The sequence below is a fragment of the Scomber scombrus genome, chromosome 5 (genome assembly GCF_963691925.1).
Source record: "Scomber scombrus chromosome 5, fScoSco1.1, whole genome shotgun sequence".
Taxonomy (NCBI): Eukaryota; Metazoa; Chordata; class Actinopteri; order Scombriformes; family Scombridae; genus Scomber; species Scomber scombrus.
In genome coordinates, this window is record NC_084974.1 from 27119907 (window position 1) to 27140586 (window position 20680).

At 38.7% G+C, this 20680-nt stretch overlaps 1 protein-coding gene across 2 annotated transcripts in view; it reads left to right on the forward strand.

Moving 5' to 3' along the window:
- The window catches only part of veph1 (ventricular zone expressed PH domain-containing 1), a 64131-nt gene that overhangs the window by 42525 nt on the left and 926 nt on the right, over positions 1-20680 (forward strand). For both annotated transcript variants that reach the window (XM_062419666.1, XM_062419663.1), the window contains 4 exons: positions 2179-2318; positions 2800-2934; positions 9203-9320; positions 17817-17953. In XM_062419666.1, coding sequence (XP_062275650.1) covers positions 2179-2318; positions 2800-2934; positions 9203-9320; positions 17817-17953 — 530 coding nt within the window. The remainder of the gene's footprint in view (positions 1-2178; positions 2319-2799; positions 2935-9202; positions 9321-17816; positions 17954-20680) is intronic.

Here is a 20680-nt window from a genome sequence, read left to right on the forward strand (position 1 = left end):
AATCTAATCCAGTTTCTAAAATTTAGTAATCCATTTATCCTTCTTCTCATATTCCGGGATTTGATATTTTATTTTCTTTCATTTATATTGATTTTTCTTTTTTTTTTTGTATTTGCCCATTTTTCAATTTGTTTCGCTTCACTTGAGTTAAGCCTTCTTTGCCATCTTTTAGCAACCATTTCAATGTTAAATCTGATTTCCTACCTTGATCCAAACCACCCCGAAATGATAAGTTTTTGTTTTTTATGTGATTTAAATCATTCAGTTGAGTTCCACCTATGTTAAAATAAAACATGCTGAAATGCGACTGTTTAGACAGAAAATATGTTGAGCTGCATCAAAAACCTGTGAGCTCTGACGCACCTGAACGGTATGCAAAGACACGCAACCGCACAAGTTCAACACACAATCTAAAATAAACACACATCCTTACATAAATATACAACTGGACAGTTCATTCCTTTGTTTGAGCCATCTGTGAGCCCCACCAATGTGGGGGATGAAACATATCTTATAGCATATCATTACATATCTTTTGAACGTATAAAGAACCGACGAAGCTCACACACACTCACACACACACACACACACACACACACACACACACACACTACCAAAGTCAAACATGACACGTGCGCAGGAGAGGTGATGATGTTTTAATTGACAGGAGGGGATGTTATTGCTCCGCCTTTGGCCTTAATGTCATTTTCAACTAAGAGGCAGCCAAGAGTCATACTGCAGACACACACACACACACGCACGCACGCACACACACACACACACACACACACACACACACACACACACACACATTTATGCACGCAGTTAAAACAGGAAACAACACAACAAATAATAAACTCCTCCTTTGCTGTCAAATTGATTAAATCTGAAAATGAATGTAAATTCAACTAAAAAACAACTGTTAAAAACACACACACACACACACACACACACACACACAAACCAAACACACACACACTCACACACACACATGCGCTCCATTCCTCATCCCATAATTAATACTTTGCATCTGCTCTCTTAGTATTTAAGTATTAAGCCTCTTAATGAGAATCAACCCCCAAGGCACTTAACACATGATGTCACAGGTGGTCTCAGCTGGATGATGTCATCATGCTCCTAGCTGAAATACACATGAGCTGTCGACCTTCCATCTCAGGAGACAAGGATTATACAGAAGAGTGCACATGCACATGTATACTTAATCTAAACATCGACACACAAACATTATCTGCAGCTTCATCGACTGTCAGATAGAAACAAACTTGGACGTGCTAACGAGTGAAGCAATATATTAACACACACACGCTGAAGGCTTCATAATTCAAACATTTCTCTCTCTTGGTCTCTCCTGCACACACAAAGACACACAAACCTTGGCTTTGTACATCTGAGTTGAATTTATCCCACAGATTTGTCAGTGCTGAACAAGGACTATGATGATGTATTTAATGTTTTATTGACCTACTGCACTGCCTCTATATGCTAAACGGATGATATGAAGACGTATTGAAGCATTCGGACATGTAAGATTGTCTTTGCAGAATAAGTTTGGCTGTAAATCACTTTGAACATCTTCAGCTACCTGAGCCATCGTAGTTTTACAATGTTCCAACACAGCTGTTGAGTTTTTACAATTCCTGGTGAGTGCCTAATTAAAAGAAATAGAACACTTCTCTTTACTAGTTAAATCAGATCCAACTGCTTTGAATAAATCTTTATTTACAAGCTTATTCAGCTAAAGAATTTACATGTTATTTAATTGGTGTGTATGGCACAAAATAAAAATGAAACACGTTAATGAGGCACTCCATAAAGAATCATTCATCATTTAATTTTGATCACCGTTCTTATTGAGCAGATGATTTCCTCGTGAAGCACAGAAAGTGTTAGGCTCCACCTCCGGTGCTGAGAGATGGAAGTTCATGGGAGGTGCTCGGGAGGGGAGAGAAGACGTTTTCTGATGATTACAAGAAGCAGTGTCCTTGCATACCATGAATCACTCTGTAAATATGTTCCCAAGGTTACACACATCCATATGTGCGAGAGACGGAGAGACACACAGAGGAAAGGGCTTGTGAATTTCTACATAAGCTGTGAAACTTTTGTGCATCTGCTTAATATTAATGATTTTGCCCACTTTTGCTCTCTGTGAAACAGATTCTAATCGAGGCTGTGTGGCTAAGCTGTCCTTCTCCTGTCCTCTGAAGGGCCACTACTGCCTGTATGCCAAGTCCTGCTTCAACCTGACCAGTCGACAGCCTCACGTGTGGATACACATCATGCTGCTGCATCTACAGGTGCACCGAATATTCATCTGTAAATCACAAAACATGTTGTTGTACAAGCATCTATGAGCATCCAGAAATCATGAAAATACTCAAAACATCCATCTGCTTTTTTTTTTTAATTTTAAGAAATTATATAAAATGTTTTATCTTCCAAAAGCTCAGTTTTAATGTGGTACTGACATATTTAGAAGCTACTTTAATGGTGTTTCCTGTAGTAGTAATAATACATTGCACTTGAAATGTGTTTCTAATTCTGAAACTTCTCTTGTTATATTTGAGACTATCTACAGATCTTCACAGTTCAGGAATATCCTGGAATGCAAAAAGTGGCTGCATCTGTTCAAATTTAAAAATTGCAAACAAGACTAGCTTTGTTGTCCAACTTTTATGTTATGTTTTTCCTTCCTTGGCCGTATCCCAACCATGTCTCTGTTTTGTGTTAATTGTCTTTGTTTCTCTGCTCTTTCATTTTTCTCTCTTTCTCAACCAGAGTAAGTCCAGAGTCCCTCTATGCTCCAGAGACGAGTGTGTCCAGAGACTGGCTTCCCTTTGGGAGAAAACTCAGCTGAAAGGAGCTCATAGCTTCCCAATGGCTATGACACAACACATCACCCCACACAGGAAGGTACTGGACCACAGTGTGCGTGCATGCATGCGTGCGTGCGTGCTGCTTCTTGCTAACTGCCTCCAGGAGAGAGGATGAAGTCATTGATAGAGAGAAACTCCAAGATAGGAAAAAGTTCAACACCCACTTTGAATTGTTTGAATATGGAATGCACTAAATGGACACTTTTATATACAATGCCTCCACTCACCCTGCCTCCTCCATTGCTCTGTGTGTAAGCAAGATTGAGTTTCAGAGAGAAAGCTTCGCTAAAGGAGACAAAAATCATTGTGTGTGATTTCAGTGTCTGTTTTTGCATGTAGATGGCGTTCCCCGTGCCGCCCCTTCATAATGTGGCAGGCTAAGCGGTCCCTCAGAAATAATTAGGCCCACTAAGAAAATACAGCTGTCGTTTGTCTTTCCCTAAATGTGTGTTGTGGCGGCAATGAGACGGACCAGCTATGGTTACCATATGGAGCCTAAACATACTCAGCTCCAGTTATTCGTAAACACCTCACATACGCAGTCCTACACGTGCATGTAGAGACGTATTGTTTCCTTTACACAGAGTGATTCATGCTGTGTGACACTAAAACATTCAAATGTGGTCGTAAACATCTGCCTTTGCTATCTTTATTGTATCAGTCTCCAGTGAAATCTGTGAGTTACCTGCTCAGTTCCCAGTAAAGTTCACTTCCTGTTAATCTCAACTGGCCCAAAAAGGAAAATTCTTACCTCTAAAGGAGTAGTTCAAGTAGTTTCTTACTGAGAGTTGGATGATAAGATTGATGCCACTCTCATGCCATGTCATGTACACTAACTATAAAGCTACAGCCAGCAGCCAGTTAGCCAGTTAGGTACTAATGATTGATTTAATTTTCTCCTTTTGCTTTAAATTAAGTCCTGTCTTATTTTCAGAACACCAAGAAGAACTTCTGAGAAAAGAAGATGAGATGTAAAAGGAGAGTGGGAGGAAACAAGTCATAACCTTTTCCCTCCAACCATATGCCCTCCATTTCCTCTTTGCTTTGCTCTCTTTCACTCTCTGTCGGACCTACAGCTTCACTCCTGTCACTATCGGCCAATCAGAAACACATGTAGTGGAAGGTGAGGAGAGGAGAGGAAAGCTATTACATGTAGTAGACAGAAAAGGTTACCGATGATATCTGTACTGACAGGGAGATTTAAAGAGAGACTATAGGGCTTTATGAGGCCTCTGAGATATAAGAGCGACTTATGTACGGCCTCTGACAACTCAGTTTAGTACTTTTATGATAGTGAGATAATAGAAAGCTGGTGTGAGAGGTGAGATTGATGGAAGAAGGTAGGAGAATGAGTAGGAGAGATAGAGGATGAGAACATATGTGAGGTACAGAAGAAAAGTTTGAGAAAGAGGCAGTAAAGATAAAACAGTCAGTCTGTCACGGATTAAGGGGTAAAGAGATAAAGATACATCTTTAGTAAACTTCATGTGGTATTTGGAAAGTTGCACTATGATTGTGTTTATCTTGACTTTATTGATAGAAGCAAAGTGGAGACTGAGGAAAGAAAGAAGAGGACATGATGGAAAAAAGAGCATAACATGACACCAAAACAAAAAACAGACACAGATCAGAAACAATAATAGAGGGAAGAGAAAAAAGAGAGGACATCATGCTTTTTTAAATCCAAGATTGGAGAGAAACCATTGATTAAAAAAAGAGAGTAAAGGTGTGATGGCAGGGGGACTGAGAGGAAAAGGACAAAAGGACATTGTACTGCAGATGGCATGAAAATGAAACGTAAAAGAACCATAGCTGTGTTGTTACAGCTGACAGGAGGACATGAAACATTGTGCAGGTGTAAGGCATGAGATCACAGAAAGAGCAGACAGATTTAGAGATGAGGCTAAAAGAAAAGTGGAGAACAAAGGAGAGAAGATGGATGTACAAACAAGATAGAGTCACGGAAGAAGGTTGAGCAAGAAACAGAGAGAGTTGTGATGTGGAGACAGCTCGAGGGAGTTACACATCATGATGAGGGCAAGATGTTAATTATGTTTTTAACTGCTAATAAAACTATACATTTTCAGGGGGTGAAAATAAACAATGATAGGTAGATTTAGGAGAGAATTGTAAACAGGTAGAATTAGATAACAGAAGCTATTTTTAAAAAATGTGGTTAATAAATAGAGGAAAAAGGAAAAGATGTGTAATGAGATATGAAGGGATGCTGAGCAAAGTGGAAGCCTGAGAAGGAAGGGATACATTACCATTATTGTTTCACCTTTTTCCCCTCCTGGGTCGTGAGAGCATTTGTTGACACAACTGTGGTGGAGATAAGGTTTGGTGGATGAAGAGGAGGCTGAACACGATAAGATAGGTTAAAGCTTAAGAGAGAGCTGAGGCTGAGATTAGATAAAAATGTTTGCCTGAAGAAGAGAGAGAAAAAGGCCAAGTTGGTAAGAGAAAAGCTTTAAAGGGTCTGTGTTTGTTTTATTATATCAGGACATTTATGTCCAGAAAAAACTAAAGATGAGACTGAAATATGGCTGTTTCTTGTTTATTGCCGTCATCTATCTCTCATCCACTCTCCTGTCTCCTGGCCTCCACTCCCCTGACTTTTTCTTTATGTCTCCACCTCCCACTGCCCTACCTCCCCTCCATGAGGAAACCTCAAAACAACTCTCTGTTATTCTTATTCTTATCTCTTCTCCTTTCAGAATTTCAAGTGTAAATGATCTTGTATAACCTCACAAACAAGACCAGCATGTAGTCTGACTGAATGTAGAATTTCACTCCGTAAACTTAAAACTAAAGTTATTTAATCAGTTTACAGATCATCATTTAAAATGTCTATATCTACTTAAGAACTGAGATGATTTACCATTTAGTGGCCATATGATGGTCTATCTGACATGACATTATTAACATTGTGTAGGTTTATTTATTAATCTATTTATTTTTTCCATTGTGGTCTCTATCTTAAAAATCAATCTCCACCTCCAAAGCACCAATCAGTGTTCCACCTCCTTACCATGTGGTTAAAGGAGGTGAAAATATCATTTTAAAAGGGGTACGTTAACAGTCTTTAAACAACAGTCAGAAGACCCATATGAGCAATGAAAGAAGTCTTCCTTGCTGTGATTATTCCTCCTGGCCAAAATCCAAAGTGTGTCCACACAATCATTTTTTGGCAAAAATGCATCGAAAAGTTTATCTGAGGCTTAAATGAGGCTTCAGCAGTCTGAGTTAGTTAATAAGATGGATATCTGCCACATTTACAGTTCATTCAGCCAACTCATGTGGAATAGATTATTATTTATACAGCATTGCACGTTTGCCGTCTTGGCTCTTACCTTGTTGCTCCCCGCAAAGAAACATCGATCTGAACTAGCTTGCAGGTGTTGCTTCATTCGTTTTAGCATTAAATTCCTTTCTTTGTGTTTCCCTTTGGATCTGCAGTGGGTGTGTAGTCACAAAAAGAGGGACTTTAGCACTGAAAAGACTGTAATGTTGAAAAATATTGACTTTATTGGCCTCATTTGGACAGCTGAAGCTTAATATTAGCTTCAGATGAACTTTTTTGTTCCTTGATGTTGTTCCTCGGCTAGCTTACACAGTTAGTACAGCTGTTAGCAATAGTTAATGTTATTATTAGTAACTACATTACTATGACTTCTTAAAAGATGACAGCAGTGAAAGCCAAAACGTTAATACTTAAGATGATGCAGAAGAACTGCAGATTTGACCCAAGATTTTAACAAAATATATCAATGAAATTGAGATTGCATGGAAAGCCACTGGAGTTATTGCACTCTGTTGAGGAAAATGTCCTCTTATTTTAATGTAATAAGTCATAAGAAACCGTACATGAGAATTAGGTTGTTTTTTGTTTTGTTTTAAAGGACTACTACTCACTACTAAAAACGACATATTTTGTAGATTCAGTTCAGCTCACCAGTGTCATAGCTGTATCCTGCCAGAGGCCATAGTCAGTCATGTGCCATTACAATCTTACATCTTGATCAAATTATAATTATGATCTAAAAGGAGTGATACAGGGAGGAGGGCGGGAGGTGCATAAAGAAAGAGGGGGTTACATAAGGATAGACATATTAAATTCAGGCTCACATAATCCAGCCATTGTTTCCTCATTTCTTTATTGAATCCACCTCTCTGGTTCTGATGAATCAAGTATGGGGTTATGTTTGTTCATATCAGCCTGTTGCCCAACTGCAAATTTGTCACTCTAAAAACACAGCGTGTCTTTTCCCTAAAAGGTTATTCGTATTGTGTAGCAATCATTTTTTCCCCTCACCATTACGGCCTGTCAGCCATAGTGGTGAGCATTGCACACTGTAGTTTAAGGTTCTCTGGAAATGAACTCAGGAAACAAATGTGCATGTTTGCTGTGCACGTTTCTATCTCATTTTTCTTTGTTAATGATTCCTTTGTCAGTGTGTTATCCAGCAGATTTGGGCCATATAGCCACACTTTGCTTTCTCATAAATGCTTAATTTCTCAGTCACAGTCCATCTTTCATCATCTTCCTATTTCTGTCTTTCCTTTGCTTGTTGCTTTTTTAAGGGGAGACATTTTTTCAATGGAGTTAGGTGCACCGTTACCGTCTGTGAAGAAAGTTGTAAAAATATTAACTATGAGTACAGTATGTTCAGTCTAGTTTTTATATTGGGGGACGAGTCTCGCTAGTAACCTCTCTACTTCATAGAGCCACCATTTCAGGCCCGCCCAAGATATCCTGATGGTCTAACTTCACAATTCAGTACTACATAGTTAACTTTTCACATGTTTTCAGCAAATATGTTCTAACATGTATAATGTGTTTAAAAAGAAATCTCTCATTTTCCTTTAGGCTTTAAACCTTTTCACTCTCTTGCAACATGTGTCTCTTAAGACCAGAATACCTTGGACCCCTGTATCGTTTCATAATACTGATGTTCATTTAAACCCACAGATGGCCCAACTTTCCCAGGCACACATGGTCCTGGTTTATCTGTATCCACAGGCAAAGCCCTTTCACCTCAATTATTTAAGTTCCAACAACAAAAAGAAACTACTGATGTATGAATGAATCCAAATGCACCGCCACTCTTTCAATCAAATGTGTGCTTGGTCTTTGCCAGCACTGTGTGAGTGTGTATGTGTGTTTCGCTTCTCCAAATGAATACACACACTTTCACATTTACATCCTTGCTCATTAACATGAAGGACTGAAGGGGCACAGGTCAAAAGGTCAAGCACACTAGGAGCTCAGCCATTACAGCTACCTGTTTTTCTTACTTTCTTCAAAATCCCTCTAGGCGTTTCGTGTAAGTATGCCTTCGGTCCAGTAAGGAAATATTATTCTTTTTCAAAAAATGGATCATCAGAAAATGTGAAAGGGCTTCAACAAGGTCATAGTTCAGAGAAATGATGAGGCAGAGATTCTGCTAGATTGGTGTTCAGGATATTAAAAATGAATTCATATTAGAGAGAAAGTAAGCATGCAGTAAACCTCACAACAGCAATCACAATATAGAGACAGACATACTTCTTACACACATGTATAAATACAGTAGCGCACACCCTTGCAGGAGAAAGACTGTTTTTTCATGAAGACTGATGACAGTAATCCATCATCTCCTTAAAAGTTCCCCTTTTTCTCCAAAACAAGCCTAAGATAAATATGTTTTATCTCAAGGGTGCAAGTGTCACTGGAAGAGTGTTTGTGTGTATTTAGAGTGAAGTATAACTCTTGCCATGTGCAGGGGGTCTTCAGGGATTTCTAATGGGGGTCTTGGATTCCATTACTTTCTGTTCTGACACACACACACAACACAGAGGCAAAGTTGAATTATTTCCTCAGTATGAAGCAGTCATAATGTGTCATTCTCTCATAAAGCAAATGGTCACACTGAGCCTGACTGCATCCTGCTACAAACTCTGAACAACAACCTACTGTATATAGGTGTCCTTGTCAAAGTCTCAGTTATTATCTAAGTTCAAAACAGGAACATGTCTTGTGCTGCTGAACTGCACAACATTAAACTGTGAGTTAATATACCTGCAAATGTCACTATGGATCTGTAGATGCTTGTTTCATTGATGCTCTTCGAAATCCCTGTTAGTGACGCACTGTTTGTAACTGTTTGTTTACTTTGTCACAGTTTCATATGATGCAACACCAGGAGCCTGCCAGCTAATGTCAATGAACCTTCAACACATTATTAGGCATCCCTACTTGGAAGTTTGAATATATTTAGAGTGCAGTTCTAATTTTATATGTTTTCTTTTCCTTCTGTCTTCAGGACATGGACAGCCTCCAGATCCAACTGGAAGAGGTTCGTTTCTTTGACCTGTTTGGCTACAGCGAGGAGGAGGGAGGCTGGCTCTGTTTCATGTGTAACAACCCTGAGAAAGCCACAGGTGCACACACACACACACACACACACACACACACACACACACACACACACACACACACACACACACACACAGTAGTATTTAAATGGCAGTAGTAGTGTTAAAAATAGCAATGTCAATAGAGATAAATAACACAGTAACAGATGAACTAACCAAACAAAATTAATACATTTATGACCATAAAAAAATTCAACTTAACTAAATAATGGGTTCCTTAGAGGAAAATCACAGATGCAAGAAAAGGAAGGGAAGACTGTATCCAGTAAATGTCTCCCTTCACTTTTAAAAACATGAAAGAGACACTTCCACACATTAAAAACCATCAAATTACATGTTTAGTTTTAAAGAGAACGTTTCACAGTTTCCGCCATGTTGCTCCTTTGCTAGCATTGTCTCCTCTAAACAGAACAATTGACCAATGAAATATGATTTTATTTTTCATTTTCTATCAGTTCTCATGGACACAGTCTGGTTTTCCTGAAGCCTGATGTTAAAACCAGCGCAGAGCTCCAAGGAATGTTTTCACTCCAAATGCCTCGAAGGGAAATAATCTTTTCCCAGAACATTCAAGGAAAACAGAGCAGCTCATATTTAATAGCAGCCTGTCTGATTTTAGCGTCATTATGAAGGGTCGTTGTAATCAGTCAGTCAAGGCCATCATACTCAATTCTGGATAGTTTACTTTGGAAAAGTGGCCCCCTTTGATGGACACTTTGTCCTGATGGGGTCAGACTTATAGAAAAGTGAATAGTGATCACAGTTAGTTAGTGTGTAGTCGTGTGTGTGCGTGCATGTGTGTGTTCCCATTTAGTGGCTTTATATGTTATTTTAAAAGTATTTTTAAGTGTGTATGTGTTTCCAGCCTACTGAGATCTTCCTGCTCAGGCTTGATGTACACTATTACGCAGCTCTCCCTTGTCGCTTGTCTATTCTCACTTGGATTTTCTTTCCAAGCTACTCAGAAAGCCAAAGTGTTTGTTGGTGAATGATGGGACAGTAAATTTACAGCATCTACAAATCAATGACCGAGTAGCCTTAGGAGAGCAGAGACAGAGAGTTTGGGAAACAGGCTTTAAATCTGCACATATCTCTGTCAGTCTCACATGGAAGCAGCTATTAGTTATATAAGAGTAAGCAGAAGAGAGCCGTGTATGGCAGATGTTTTGGTCTGATGAAGAAATATGGAGTGAGAGGAGAGGGAGGGACAAAAGGTAAAATGAGAGGGACTGGCCTCAGACAAATAGAAAGTGAAGTGTGGCTAATAAGTAGCTTTAAACCACCACCCCATACAGGAAGATGTTGTTTTCAGGTGCTGCTGTTTGATGGTAGCTGGTATTCCTCAGAAAGTTAAAGCCAGAGGCAGGAAGTCGTTTGCCGATGGGCGGAAACAGGCAGGTGGCTTGCAGTTAAACTTTAGTGCTTGTGCTTTAGTGGGGAGAAAAGTTTAGATCACGTTTAATTAGCGCATCAAAATCCAGCAGGTTTTATCTAGTGGCCGTGAGTTTGTGGGTTATGTTGAGATCCCAAAGAAAACAAATCTTATTTTTCACAACACAATTATAATTTCACAATCACAACATAGTTATTGTGTGATCATGAGAAAGCAAAGACTGATATTTGGAAACAAAAAGATAATTGCTGCAGGATCATAAAACATGCACATAATTAGAAATACTTATGCCCAAGGACTAGAATACCAAACAGGCGTATTATATGTTCCTTTTTGTGCAAGAGTTGCTGGTGTTAGTGATTAAAGATTCCTCTAGACATGTTTTATGACATTGGAAATACTCTGCTTTGAATTTGAATTTGTTTCTGCTGTGGTATTAGCACAAAAAGATGAATTACCTTGTTACAAACTCCTAAAATTGTATCTATTGCCTCTCTCCCATTAAACCATCCAGAATCTCTGTATTTTATTATATTATATCAAAGTTTAACTATTAAACAGAAGATGTCTCCTATTTGACTGAGCAGTCCATTCAGAGTGTATGTGCATTGGAGTTTCCACATCACACTTGTGTAAGTTGAATACTAAACCACTATTGGTTTACAAACTAGTTGTGATGTCACTAAATTGTCTCGTACATGCACGTTTTAAACTGAGATTTAAGGTGAACACAGAGAAACTTTCCTCTTTCAGCAGATGAATGTGAAATCAGCTTTCTTGTGTCAAAAAGTGCATCTTTTTGTGTGTGTGTGTGTCTGTGTGTGTGTGTGTGCGTGTGCGTGTGTGTGTGTGTGTGTGTGTGTGTGTGTGTGTCTTTCTATGATGGCAGGCTTATTGCCCCACCTTTGAATCAGTCCATTTGAAATGGATAGAAACCCTTTTTCCTTTTGACATGATCAGACTGATTTCAGATAAATAAAGACTTGTTTTGTCCTGGCTAGAAAAACACTCAGCTATATGTCAGGTTTGATAACATCTCTCTGCCAAATAACAAAATTGTCCCTCGCTTTAGAGGAAAAGTTAAAGTATGATTAGGCCTAATTCCACTAAGGCTGTTGCCTCATTTTCTGCATTTATTTTTTATCCTGCCATCAGCTCTGATTAAAGGGTTGTCTGTTGCTTCAGTGATCCCATCTGTTGCCAGGAGCACTGCAGCTGAACACAATCCTCTGGGGCTAACAGAGCCCCAAAAGCAACCAAAACACAAGAAGTACTCACTCTGTGTGGCAACTCATAATATGACATTATAGTTTTGTGATAGATAGGTTGTTTAACTAGCTTTAGGAGGTTAGAAAACAAGTCGAAATAATCTGAAAGCCATGTAGCAGAAAAAGTTGACATATCTGACAAAATCTCCAACCTGGTTTGGTCTTTCCTGGTTGGCTGCTAAATAGCACCTATGGTTTCGAGCAAAGCAAGTACTTAGAATAACACTGCAGAGTCTAATTTACTTGGAAATGGTTCTGCAGTAATCAGCCTTCAGTATATAAGATGATTTAATATCCTAATTTAAGTGAATAATCCTCATGCATTGAAATGGAATGAGACTGCCTGATCCAAATGATACAAAAGCCAAATGAAAGTGATTTTTCTAGCTCTGCTGCTCACAACAAACTAATCAGTAAGCCAGCTGAAGGATTGCAAGGATCCAATGATTACCCTTCAGATACAAGGCAGTCTCTCTTCATTACAGGGGTTTTGAAAAAGGAACAGTAGTACTTTTCCTCTGAGGCTGTGTGATTGGAAGTATTCATGTGGATGCATTTGTGGCCTTGCTGCTCTGCATGTCGGTCCTTTAGTTACAAACTTAAGAACTAGAAGTACTCTGTAACCAAAATAGTTGCATTTGTGCATCAAAAAAACCTGAGTGCAAATACCAAAAATATAAAATATAATATAATTCAAATAATCTTTAAATTTTGTAAGAAAGTTTTTATGTTTGGCTGTGGTGGAAAAGTTGATGTTTTAAAAAAAAGCAAAATGTGACAAAGTGCAGTGGAAGATTTAGTAGATAAATCATGACATACATGAAGCATGTGACTTAATATTACTACAAATATACTCCAGATATTAGCAAAACAGCAGTGGGTGGACTAATTCAAACTTGTCACAGTGCATCTATCCTGCAATGTATTCAAACATCCTGCTATGTTAAATAAGTTACCCCTCTGTGACCTTTACCCCCTCAGGCCTGACATTTTCATGTCATTCACACCTGAGACTGATGACATGAACTCAGTGGCCTTAACCAATACTATCTGATTGTCAGTCAGCTGTCAACAGTCAGCTACATAACTGAGAGAAACAGGAGCTTCATAACATTTATTTATTATGATGCTCTAGTGTTGAATTCAACTGTTGTTTTAAAATAATAGACTCACTGTATATTAGACATTTTAAAAAGTTTATAATGTGACTCAAGGGGTTAAATCTTTAACCGTATTCAGTCACTTCTGCAGTTGTAAGCACTGCATTTTATAGTATGAGCCACCAAGTAAGATTTTTTCAGAAAATGTACTGAATTGATTAAGAGTCAAAAAAATTGGAACCATTTTTATTTTTCAATTCAAACACTTGTCAGACGATATGTGAGTCAACTTCTTTTCAACTTGTAGGGATTTACAGGAAAAGTGTCCTGTGTTTAGACAGAAAGAAATCAATAGCTAGTCATCTTACTACAGTACTTGTCCCCATGCTGGAGAGTACTGCACTCAAACTATTTAAAAATTCAAATAATGAATAATAATCAATAGTTTATGAAGATGTGACACATGTGAATATGTCTTTGACCAATTTTAAAAAGTCCATAAAACAAGCACACAGTACAGTGTGTAGTACTGGAAACTGGAAACATGTCCAAATGAAAGCTTTCCAGCTACATCCAGTATATTAGGTCAGGTTACAGTTAATGGCAGGGCTGACTCATGTCCTTCCACTAAAACCAATGTAACAACTTGACTTCAGACCAGTGCAATTCAGATTTGGAACGCCTTAGTTTTAAGTGACCCAGTGTTTTTCATCGTAAATAAAAGCAACACATTCCATTTCACATATTTCCCATGCATACATGCTGTTCAAATTACTGGTTGCCATTAATAATGTTTTATTTCATTTTAGTATAATAAAAATGTGTTGAATTGACCTGAGTGTCATGCTGCGATTACTGCAGAGTTTACACACACACGTGCAACAAGCTGGTCTCATGTTTTAATGGTGAAGGAGGGAGTAAGAGGTGTTTCCAATGTGGGGGCCAAAGTGGAGCCAGTGGTTACTGCAACTGCATGATGTTTTAATGATATACTGTTAAGTTTAACTACTGGAATGTCTTTGAAGTGAGCGGTAATGAGCAGAGCAGAGTTTGTGCATGTACTGTATGCAGGTAAGGTACGTAGGTTCGACTCTTTCGGTTTGTCCATCGTTTCTGAATATTTGAACTTTGATGGCTGCAACATGCCATCACCTAACCACCACAGAGATATCAGGAACAGTGTGTTTCTGAGTGTGTGTAACCACCAGAAACAAAAGGAAAGAGGATTGTTGTCACCTTAAATAGATTTTTGGCACCCACAAGCAAGCGCAGACTTTAAAAAATGCATTTAAAGCTCTCGGCCTCGTGTTTGTACATGTGTACCAGCACACACATTCACACATGTCTGGAAGACAGATCCTCTGTTTGCAAAAAGATGGAAAACCCCAAACAAGACTGTCCATCATCCCACTATCCATTATATGGACAGAAAAATTCTCACCTCCAGGAAGTGACTAATGTTGCAAATTCAGGAGATTCTTTGACTAAAGACTCACCGTGCCAAAGTTTAAGTGAGCATTATTATCACAGATGGTGTTTCACAGGTTACAGAAATTTGCTGAGATGATTTAAGAGCACTTCTTGCTGATATTTCGGTAATAGAGAAACTTGTAATAGAATACCAGAGGTAATCATTTTATGATATTCATAAAGCTGTGCTGTCAAAGCTTCTGTCTTACATCTCTTCTTTTTAAATCTGAACCACAGAATAATAATTATTTAACCTTACGTATACCATATATTTGCAATAATCTTGGCAGGGCTACATTCAGGTTCGACACACATTTCAAGTTAGCTTGCATTCTCAAGCTAGCTCACATTTTGTTTGAAGGTTTTATAGCTTTAATATCTGATGCTTTTATGACTCATTTTAATTCATTTATTTTTAAAGGTGCAATACATTCAGCCTCACTGGATGCCAGCAAACAACTATTTGCTTTGAAAGACACAGAGGAGTAATGAAGGAGCATGCTTGGAAGGGGAGGATGAGGGGTATTCGTTTGGTTGCAATCTACAACGAAATCTGCAATTTGCAAATTAGGACTAACTCATCCATTTAAGAGCCTCTATCCTAAAACGTGTTTATGCAAAGATATTCATGTTACAAGATGTTTTTCCTTGCTTTGCTTTTATCCAGTTATGAAATTCTGTCACTCAAAAGGAAAACTTGACATTTAACACGGAAGAGTCGCGGACCACTTATTTACAGCCATGTTTTTTCCTAAAATTAAAGGTGAGTAAGAGTTTTAGTTCTGGTTTAATTCTGTACTATGTTACAGGACACATTTCCATCTTCTACTCACACCTCTTCTCACTGATTTCCTCCTGCAGCCAAAACCTACAAACAATAATCCACCAACTAATACACACATTCACTCGTGCCTGATGAAGACAAACAGACTGACAAATACAAGTGTGAAGGGTGAAGGTCTTTTCAGATTTGGACAGGGTGAAATTAGCTTTGTTTGGAGGAACAGCTGTTTCTGGTAATTTTTTGGGTTGGAGTTTTGACTCCTGTCACAGTTATGAAATCCTGTCACTCCCTGTCATTTCAGAGCCACTGGCAGAGAAGTCTTTCTAAGATTTAGATTTAGAAATAAAATGAGTTTGTGGACAAAAAAAGGTCAATGCAACAGAAACCAACGGAGGAAGCATTGGGCCCGATTGAAGAGATGCTCATTCTGATTACCTCAGTATTTGTTAGTGACTCATTATTACTTTTTTTTTTTTTACATCCTCGCCTTATTGTTTGACATCAGTGTGTCTCGGACAAGAGGTTACGAACTACAGTAACTGCCTGAGGCTGACAAAAAATACAGGCATCACTTTCCAGGTGTCTACATCAAAGTGAAGAGGAGACACAAGGCACAATGATTTATACATCAGACACGTTTATTTCTGCACCCAAGAAACTGACATATTTGTTACATGATGCAGACAAGCCGGCACCCCACAGTGTTGGGAGTGTGTCCGTTCACACACATACATACACACACTGGAAAGTATGCAGTTTTATTTATGAATGCTTGTCAGAGTAATGAATCATAAGTAATGTGTGGAAGAAAACATACAAACACAGAACATTTTTACATCGTACCCTCCGGTCATAAAAAACTGATATTTCTTTGAAATGAATGTTTCAATTCACTCAAATAACATAAAAACCCACAGTTTCTCACTTACCTCTAGAAGTAAGGTGGACACACAGTTTGGTTTTATTTCCGCATATTCATATTCATGTTGTATAATGTTCACGGCTGCAGTTTAGGATCAGTATCAATTAATATACTTTTTTTCCCTATTCATCGTTTAGTTGATAAAATGTGAAAACCTACTGATAACTGCTTATAAAAAGTTCATACGGCCTGAAATAATAAATACTTTGTCAGAGGAAACCCTCTCCTCCTCTCTTCTCTTTTTTTCTTCTCTTCGGATTTGCGGCTCTGATGACCTTCAAAGGCTTTTCCTGCATGGCGTCAGGCCGCTCTGTGAATCATCTTTGCAGCATGCCCACACATTTCAAACACACTCTGATCAGACTCCAACAATCTCTTGTCTTCTTTACTCATCGCCGTGGACACAAAGAGTGGCTCTGTTTGGTGGGCAGCATCCGAAGTCCTGTTTTTACTGGCACCAAACCTGAACCAGCCAGAACATCACTGGGGTTTTTGCCTGCAGGGTCAGAGTCACACACAGAGTACTGATTCACACACACACACACACACACACACACACGCACGCACGCAACCAAGCATGCACAAGCTCAACACACACAGATGGAAAATCAATCTGTGATTATTTAAATCTGTGATAAAAAAAACTCGTGAAAATAAGCAAAAAAAAATGCAATGATGCATGAAATAACACACACTCAACAAGGTAGTTGGTCCAACTCTAAACAGAGTTGAGTTGTGGGTGAATGTTTCTAATCAGACTAGTCCAGACTCTCTGTTTTCCTTTATCTGAGAGCACACACACAATGCTTTTGTTAATTTAATATGAACAACCTAACGATGTTGACTGGAAGTGGATAAGTGCAAGTTTGTTTGTATCAAATCATTTCATGCAAAGGCAGTTCAAAGTGCTTTAGGGTTATAAAACGTTAAAACAGAAAACTAAAGAAACACATAGATAAAAGGAAGAAAAGGGGAGAACAGAACAGGACTTTAGGATTAGTTTTATGAGAACAGTGAATTGGTCGGTTTTATATGAATATCAGAAGTGTCATATCAGCAAGCAGGCTGTATTGTCCTTTAGATTTAGATATTTTAAAGATTATTTCACTGTATTTAGAGAATATGTGGCAACATGAAGGAGGCAGCTACTTATTCTTAAGGTGCATTCACTTATCATTTACTCCTGATGTTTTCTTGATGTGTTAAAGGTTGTAAAAGTTTTTCATCCATTTCCCTGTGATAAGAAAATGTTTAATTAATCACAGTTAATAGTATGTGTGGTCAGCTGCCAAACCTGCTGTGTAAGTTATTCAACAAACTCAATTATGTGTAAAAATTGTTTGTCCTTTGGGTCTGATTTTCTGTCAGCATCGCTCATAAGGACAATGCAGTTCAACCGTCGAATGTCAGCCAAATGTCAGAGTCTCCCACAGCTCATGAACGCATCGTCATCCAGTTTCCAGATCAATCCATGCATGGACAGCAGTAACTTAAACTAAAGGGGCAAAAACATCCAAGACTCATCTTTCGTCTTTGTGTTTTTCTGTCTTTGTGTGGCCCTCTAGTTGTGAACCAGGAGGGGCAGCCTCTGATCGAGGGGAAGCTGAAGGAGAAGCAGGTCCGCTGGAAGTTCATCAAGCGCTGGAAAACCCGTTACTTCACCTTGGCAGGAAACCAGCTACTCTTCCGTAGAGGCAAATCAGTACGTAGAAACTACAACAAAATGACACACACATGGTTACACAATGTGTACTGACATTGAAATAACTATAGATGCACTCACACTTGTCCCTGGACCCCCACTCAGAAAATTCCCAGTAATGTTTTGTGCCAACTGGTTCATGATGAAAACTGTATGAAACAGTGGAAATCCCATCTAATGATAAGCTCAGCTGTCCCTCAGGAGCATTCAGTGAATCCGATTCTAACAAACCTTAGCCCCAATAAGGACTCTTGGGGGACTCCCAAGGCCAAAGCATGATGCTGCAACAATATGAGTCACTCTCACACACTATTAACTCAAAGCAGATATCATTACGCACAAGTAGCAAACATAGAGAAGAAGACGCAACCTTGTACAGTGTGTGTGAGTAAAAGAAGGCCTGAGCGAAGGTGAGAAGATTTCCCTCTGGGTTGCAACACACTTTTTACCTTGAACTTTCCTGTGTCTGCTCATGACCTACTGTACGGTCTCAGTTCACTGAGAAAATGATTGTGCAAAGGAAAAGCTGACACAATCAAAAACATGATTGTGTCAGCTTGGCATGACCAATAATCTTGAGGTCAGAGGTCTCCAAAAGTTTACCAAAAAATAAGGTTGAGTTTGATTTCATCCAGCTGTTGAAAGAAAAACATTTTCACTCGGCTTGGTTCAAGCGGAAATCTGATTTATTTTCAGGTTTTATATCACCTGTGTGTGTGTGTGTACATCGTAGTGATTGTGTCTTTGCTTATATGCTGGTTAGTGGCAATCATCTGCACAAGTGAAATATTTAATTTGAATTGAAATGATTTTCACAGCCTATGGGGGTCTTTAGATGGTGCCATTTTTATACAGTCAGTTCCCAAAATCTACTGCGAATCTACAGTCCAGTGCTGAATTCCTCTGTCACAGAGGAGGAATATATGAAAATGGGGGAGTATTCAGAAGTAGAGTCGAGCTTGCTTTTTTACTCCAAACAATAGTCTTTGTGCTCTCATCCAGATGGCAATGGATTCCCCTCTTTTGCAAAAGCCACAAATTGGAAAGGTTTTGTGTCTTTGTTCTTGCAGCTCAGTTTATCTTTGTCAGCGTGCTCTGGGGGGTGGTTGGATTGTTGTGAAAGACTTGTTCCCAAATGGGGAGTAAGATTTAAAAAAAAACAAAAAAAGTGACATTTCCTCTACATTGATTGTTGGAGCAGCTTTGATACACTGGGAGGTTTGAAACATTCCCCAGATCCACACAAAGCTTTGAGACACATCCTCGTGTGGTACCCCCTGGTTGTCGCATTTATTTCCATCAGCATATACTAAGTGGACCAAATACACTTAATAGAAGACCTATTTTCTCTATACTGTAGGTCTTGCTGAGCCACTGTGTTTACTGTACTGAATGATTATGCTATGTGCCTGAACTTCAGTTTGAGAGTGCTAGGACGGACAGAGAACATGATAATATGAGTATGGATGAGGTATTCAGTGTGCATGCATGCTATCAACGCCCTTATGATACAGTAGCTGCTGGGATATGTGGATATTAGCTGGAGCACAAGCATGTATACCTCATCCACTTCCATTTGTTTCATTCTTTGGTGCCTTTTTCTGTGGAAGATTTTGGTAGATGTTGTTGTGCATCATGTAAAGGAGGTTACTGTAATTTTCCTACCTTCCAAGCAGCTGCTGGTTTCCATTAATGTTTATTGTTGTAATAGTATAAACTTGTTTGAGTTAAGTAATCCACTATAGTAAATATATCAAGTTAAATGTCTGCGGTTAAGTTCTGGTGCGTTCACATGCTCTGAGAAGCATTTACAGGATGATTTGATTTGTCTCAAAATCAGAGCAGGAGTAGACACAAAGAAAACATGGACAATGGGTATCACACAGATGAATGAGCGATGTACAACACTATGTTGTTCAGAGAAAAAGAAAGTTTTAGGATAAGATCATGTAAACGTTATTGCATGAAACCCATTGTGAAACTGATTAGACAATTTGTTTAACAAAGTGGTTCTATTCAGCATGCAAGTGTAGTTATTCTATTGTGATGTCAGTAACAATAAATATGAATGACAGAAAAAACTAAAAAACAATGATGCTGTCTGAACAAATACAGACATAAATCTATAATCTCTCTGGAGACTTTGAGTATTTTCCTCGAATCCAAAAGATTTTCAGTGCTTTGGCTTTAGACCAGAACCATGACCTCGCAAATATCAGCTGTCAGATGCAGTCGATGAATAAATAACTCAGTGATTACACTTTAAAACCCATTTGTTTTAAGTATTTTGAGAGAATATCTCTATATATTTCAAGATAAAAATGTGGCTAAAATCAGTCAAATTTGAATGAGTGCATGAATCCACTGCAGTGAACACCAATCAGACCCTCCGCAGTTTAAATTGTGAACATGTACTCCTATTAAATGCTTTTCAACAAACACACACACACAGACACACAGATACAGATACCACAGAAAGGATGTGGACAGTTGCCTTGAGTATTGCAGCTAGCTCTGGTTATGTGGTTACAACAACCACATAAATAACTGTGGGGTAAAATAAGACATGGCTACACACACACACAAGCACACACACTAATTCAGAATCGTACTTGGTGGGAAAAAGAATGTGATGCGCTGCAGGGCTGGAGGATTTCATTTCCTGGCCCGGAGAGGCAACAGAACAATAAAGTCTAATTGTTCATCTTGTAAATGGCTTGTTGTGAG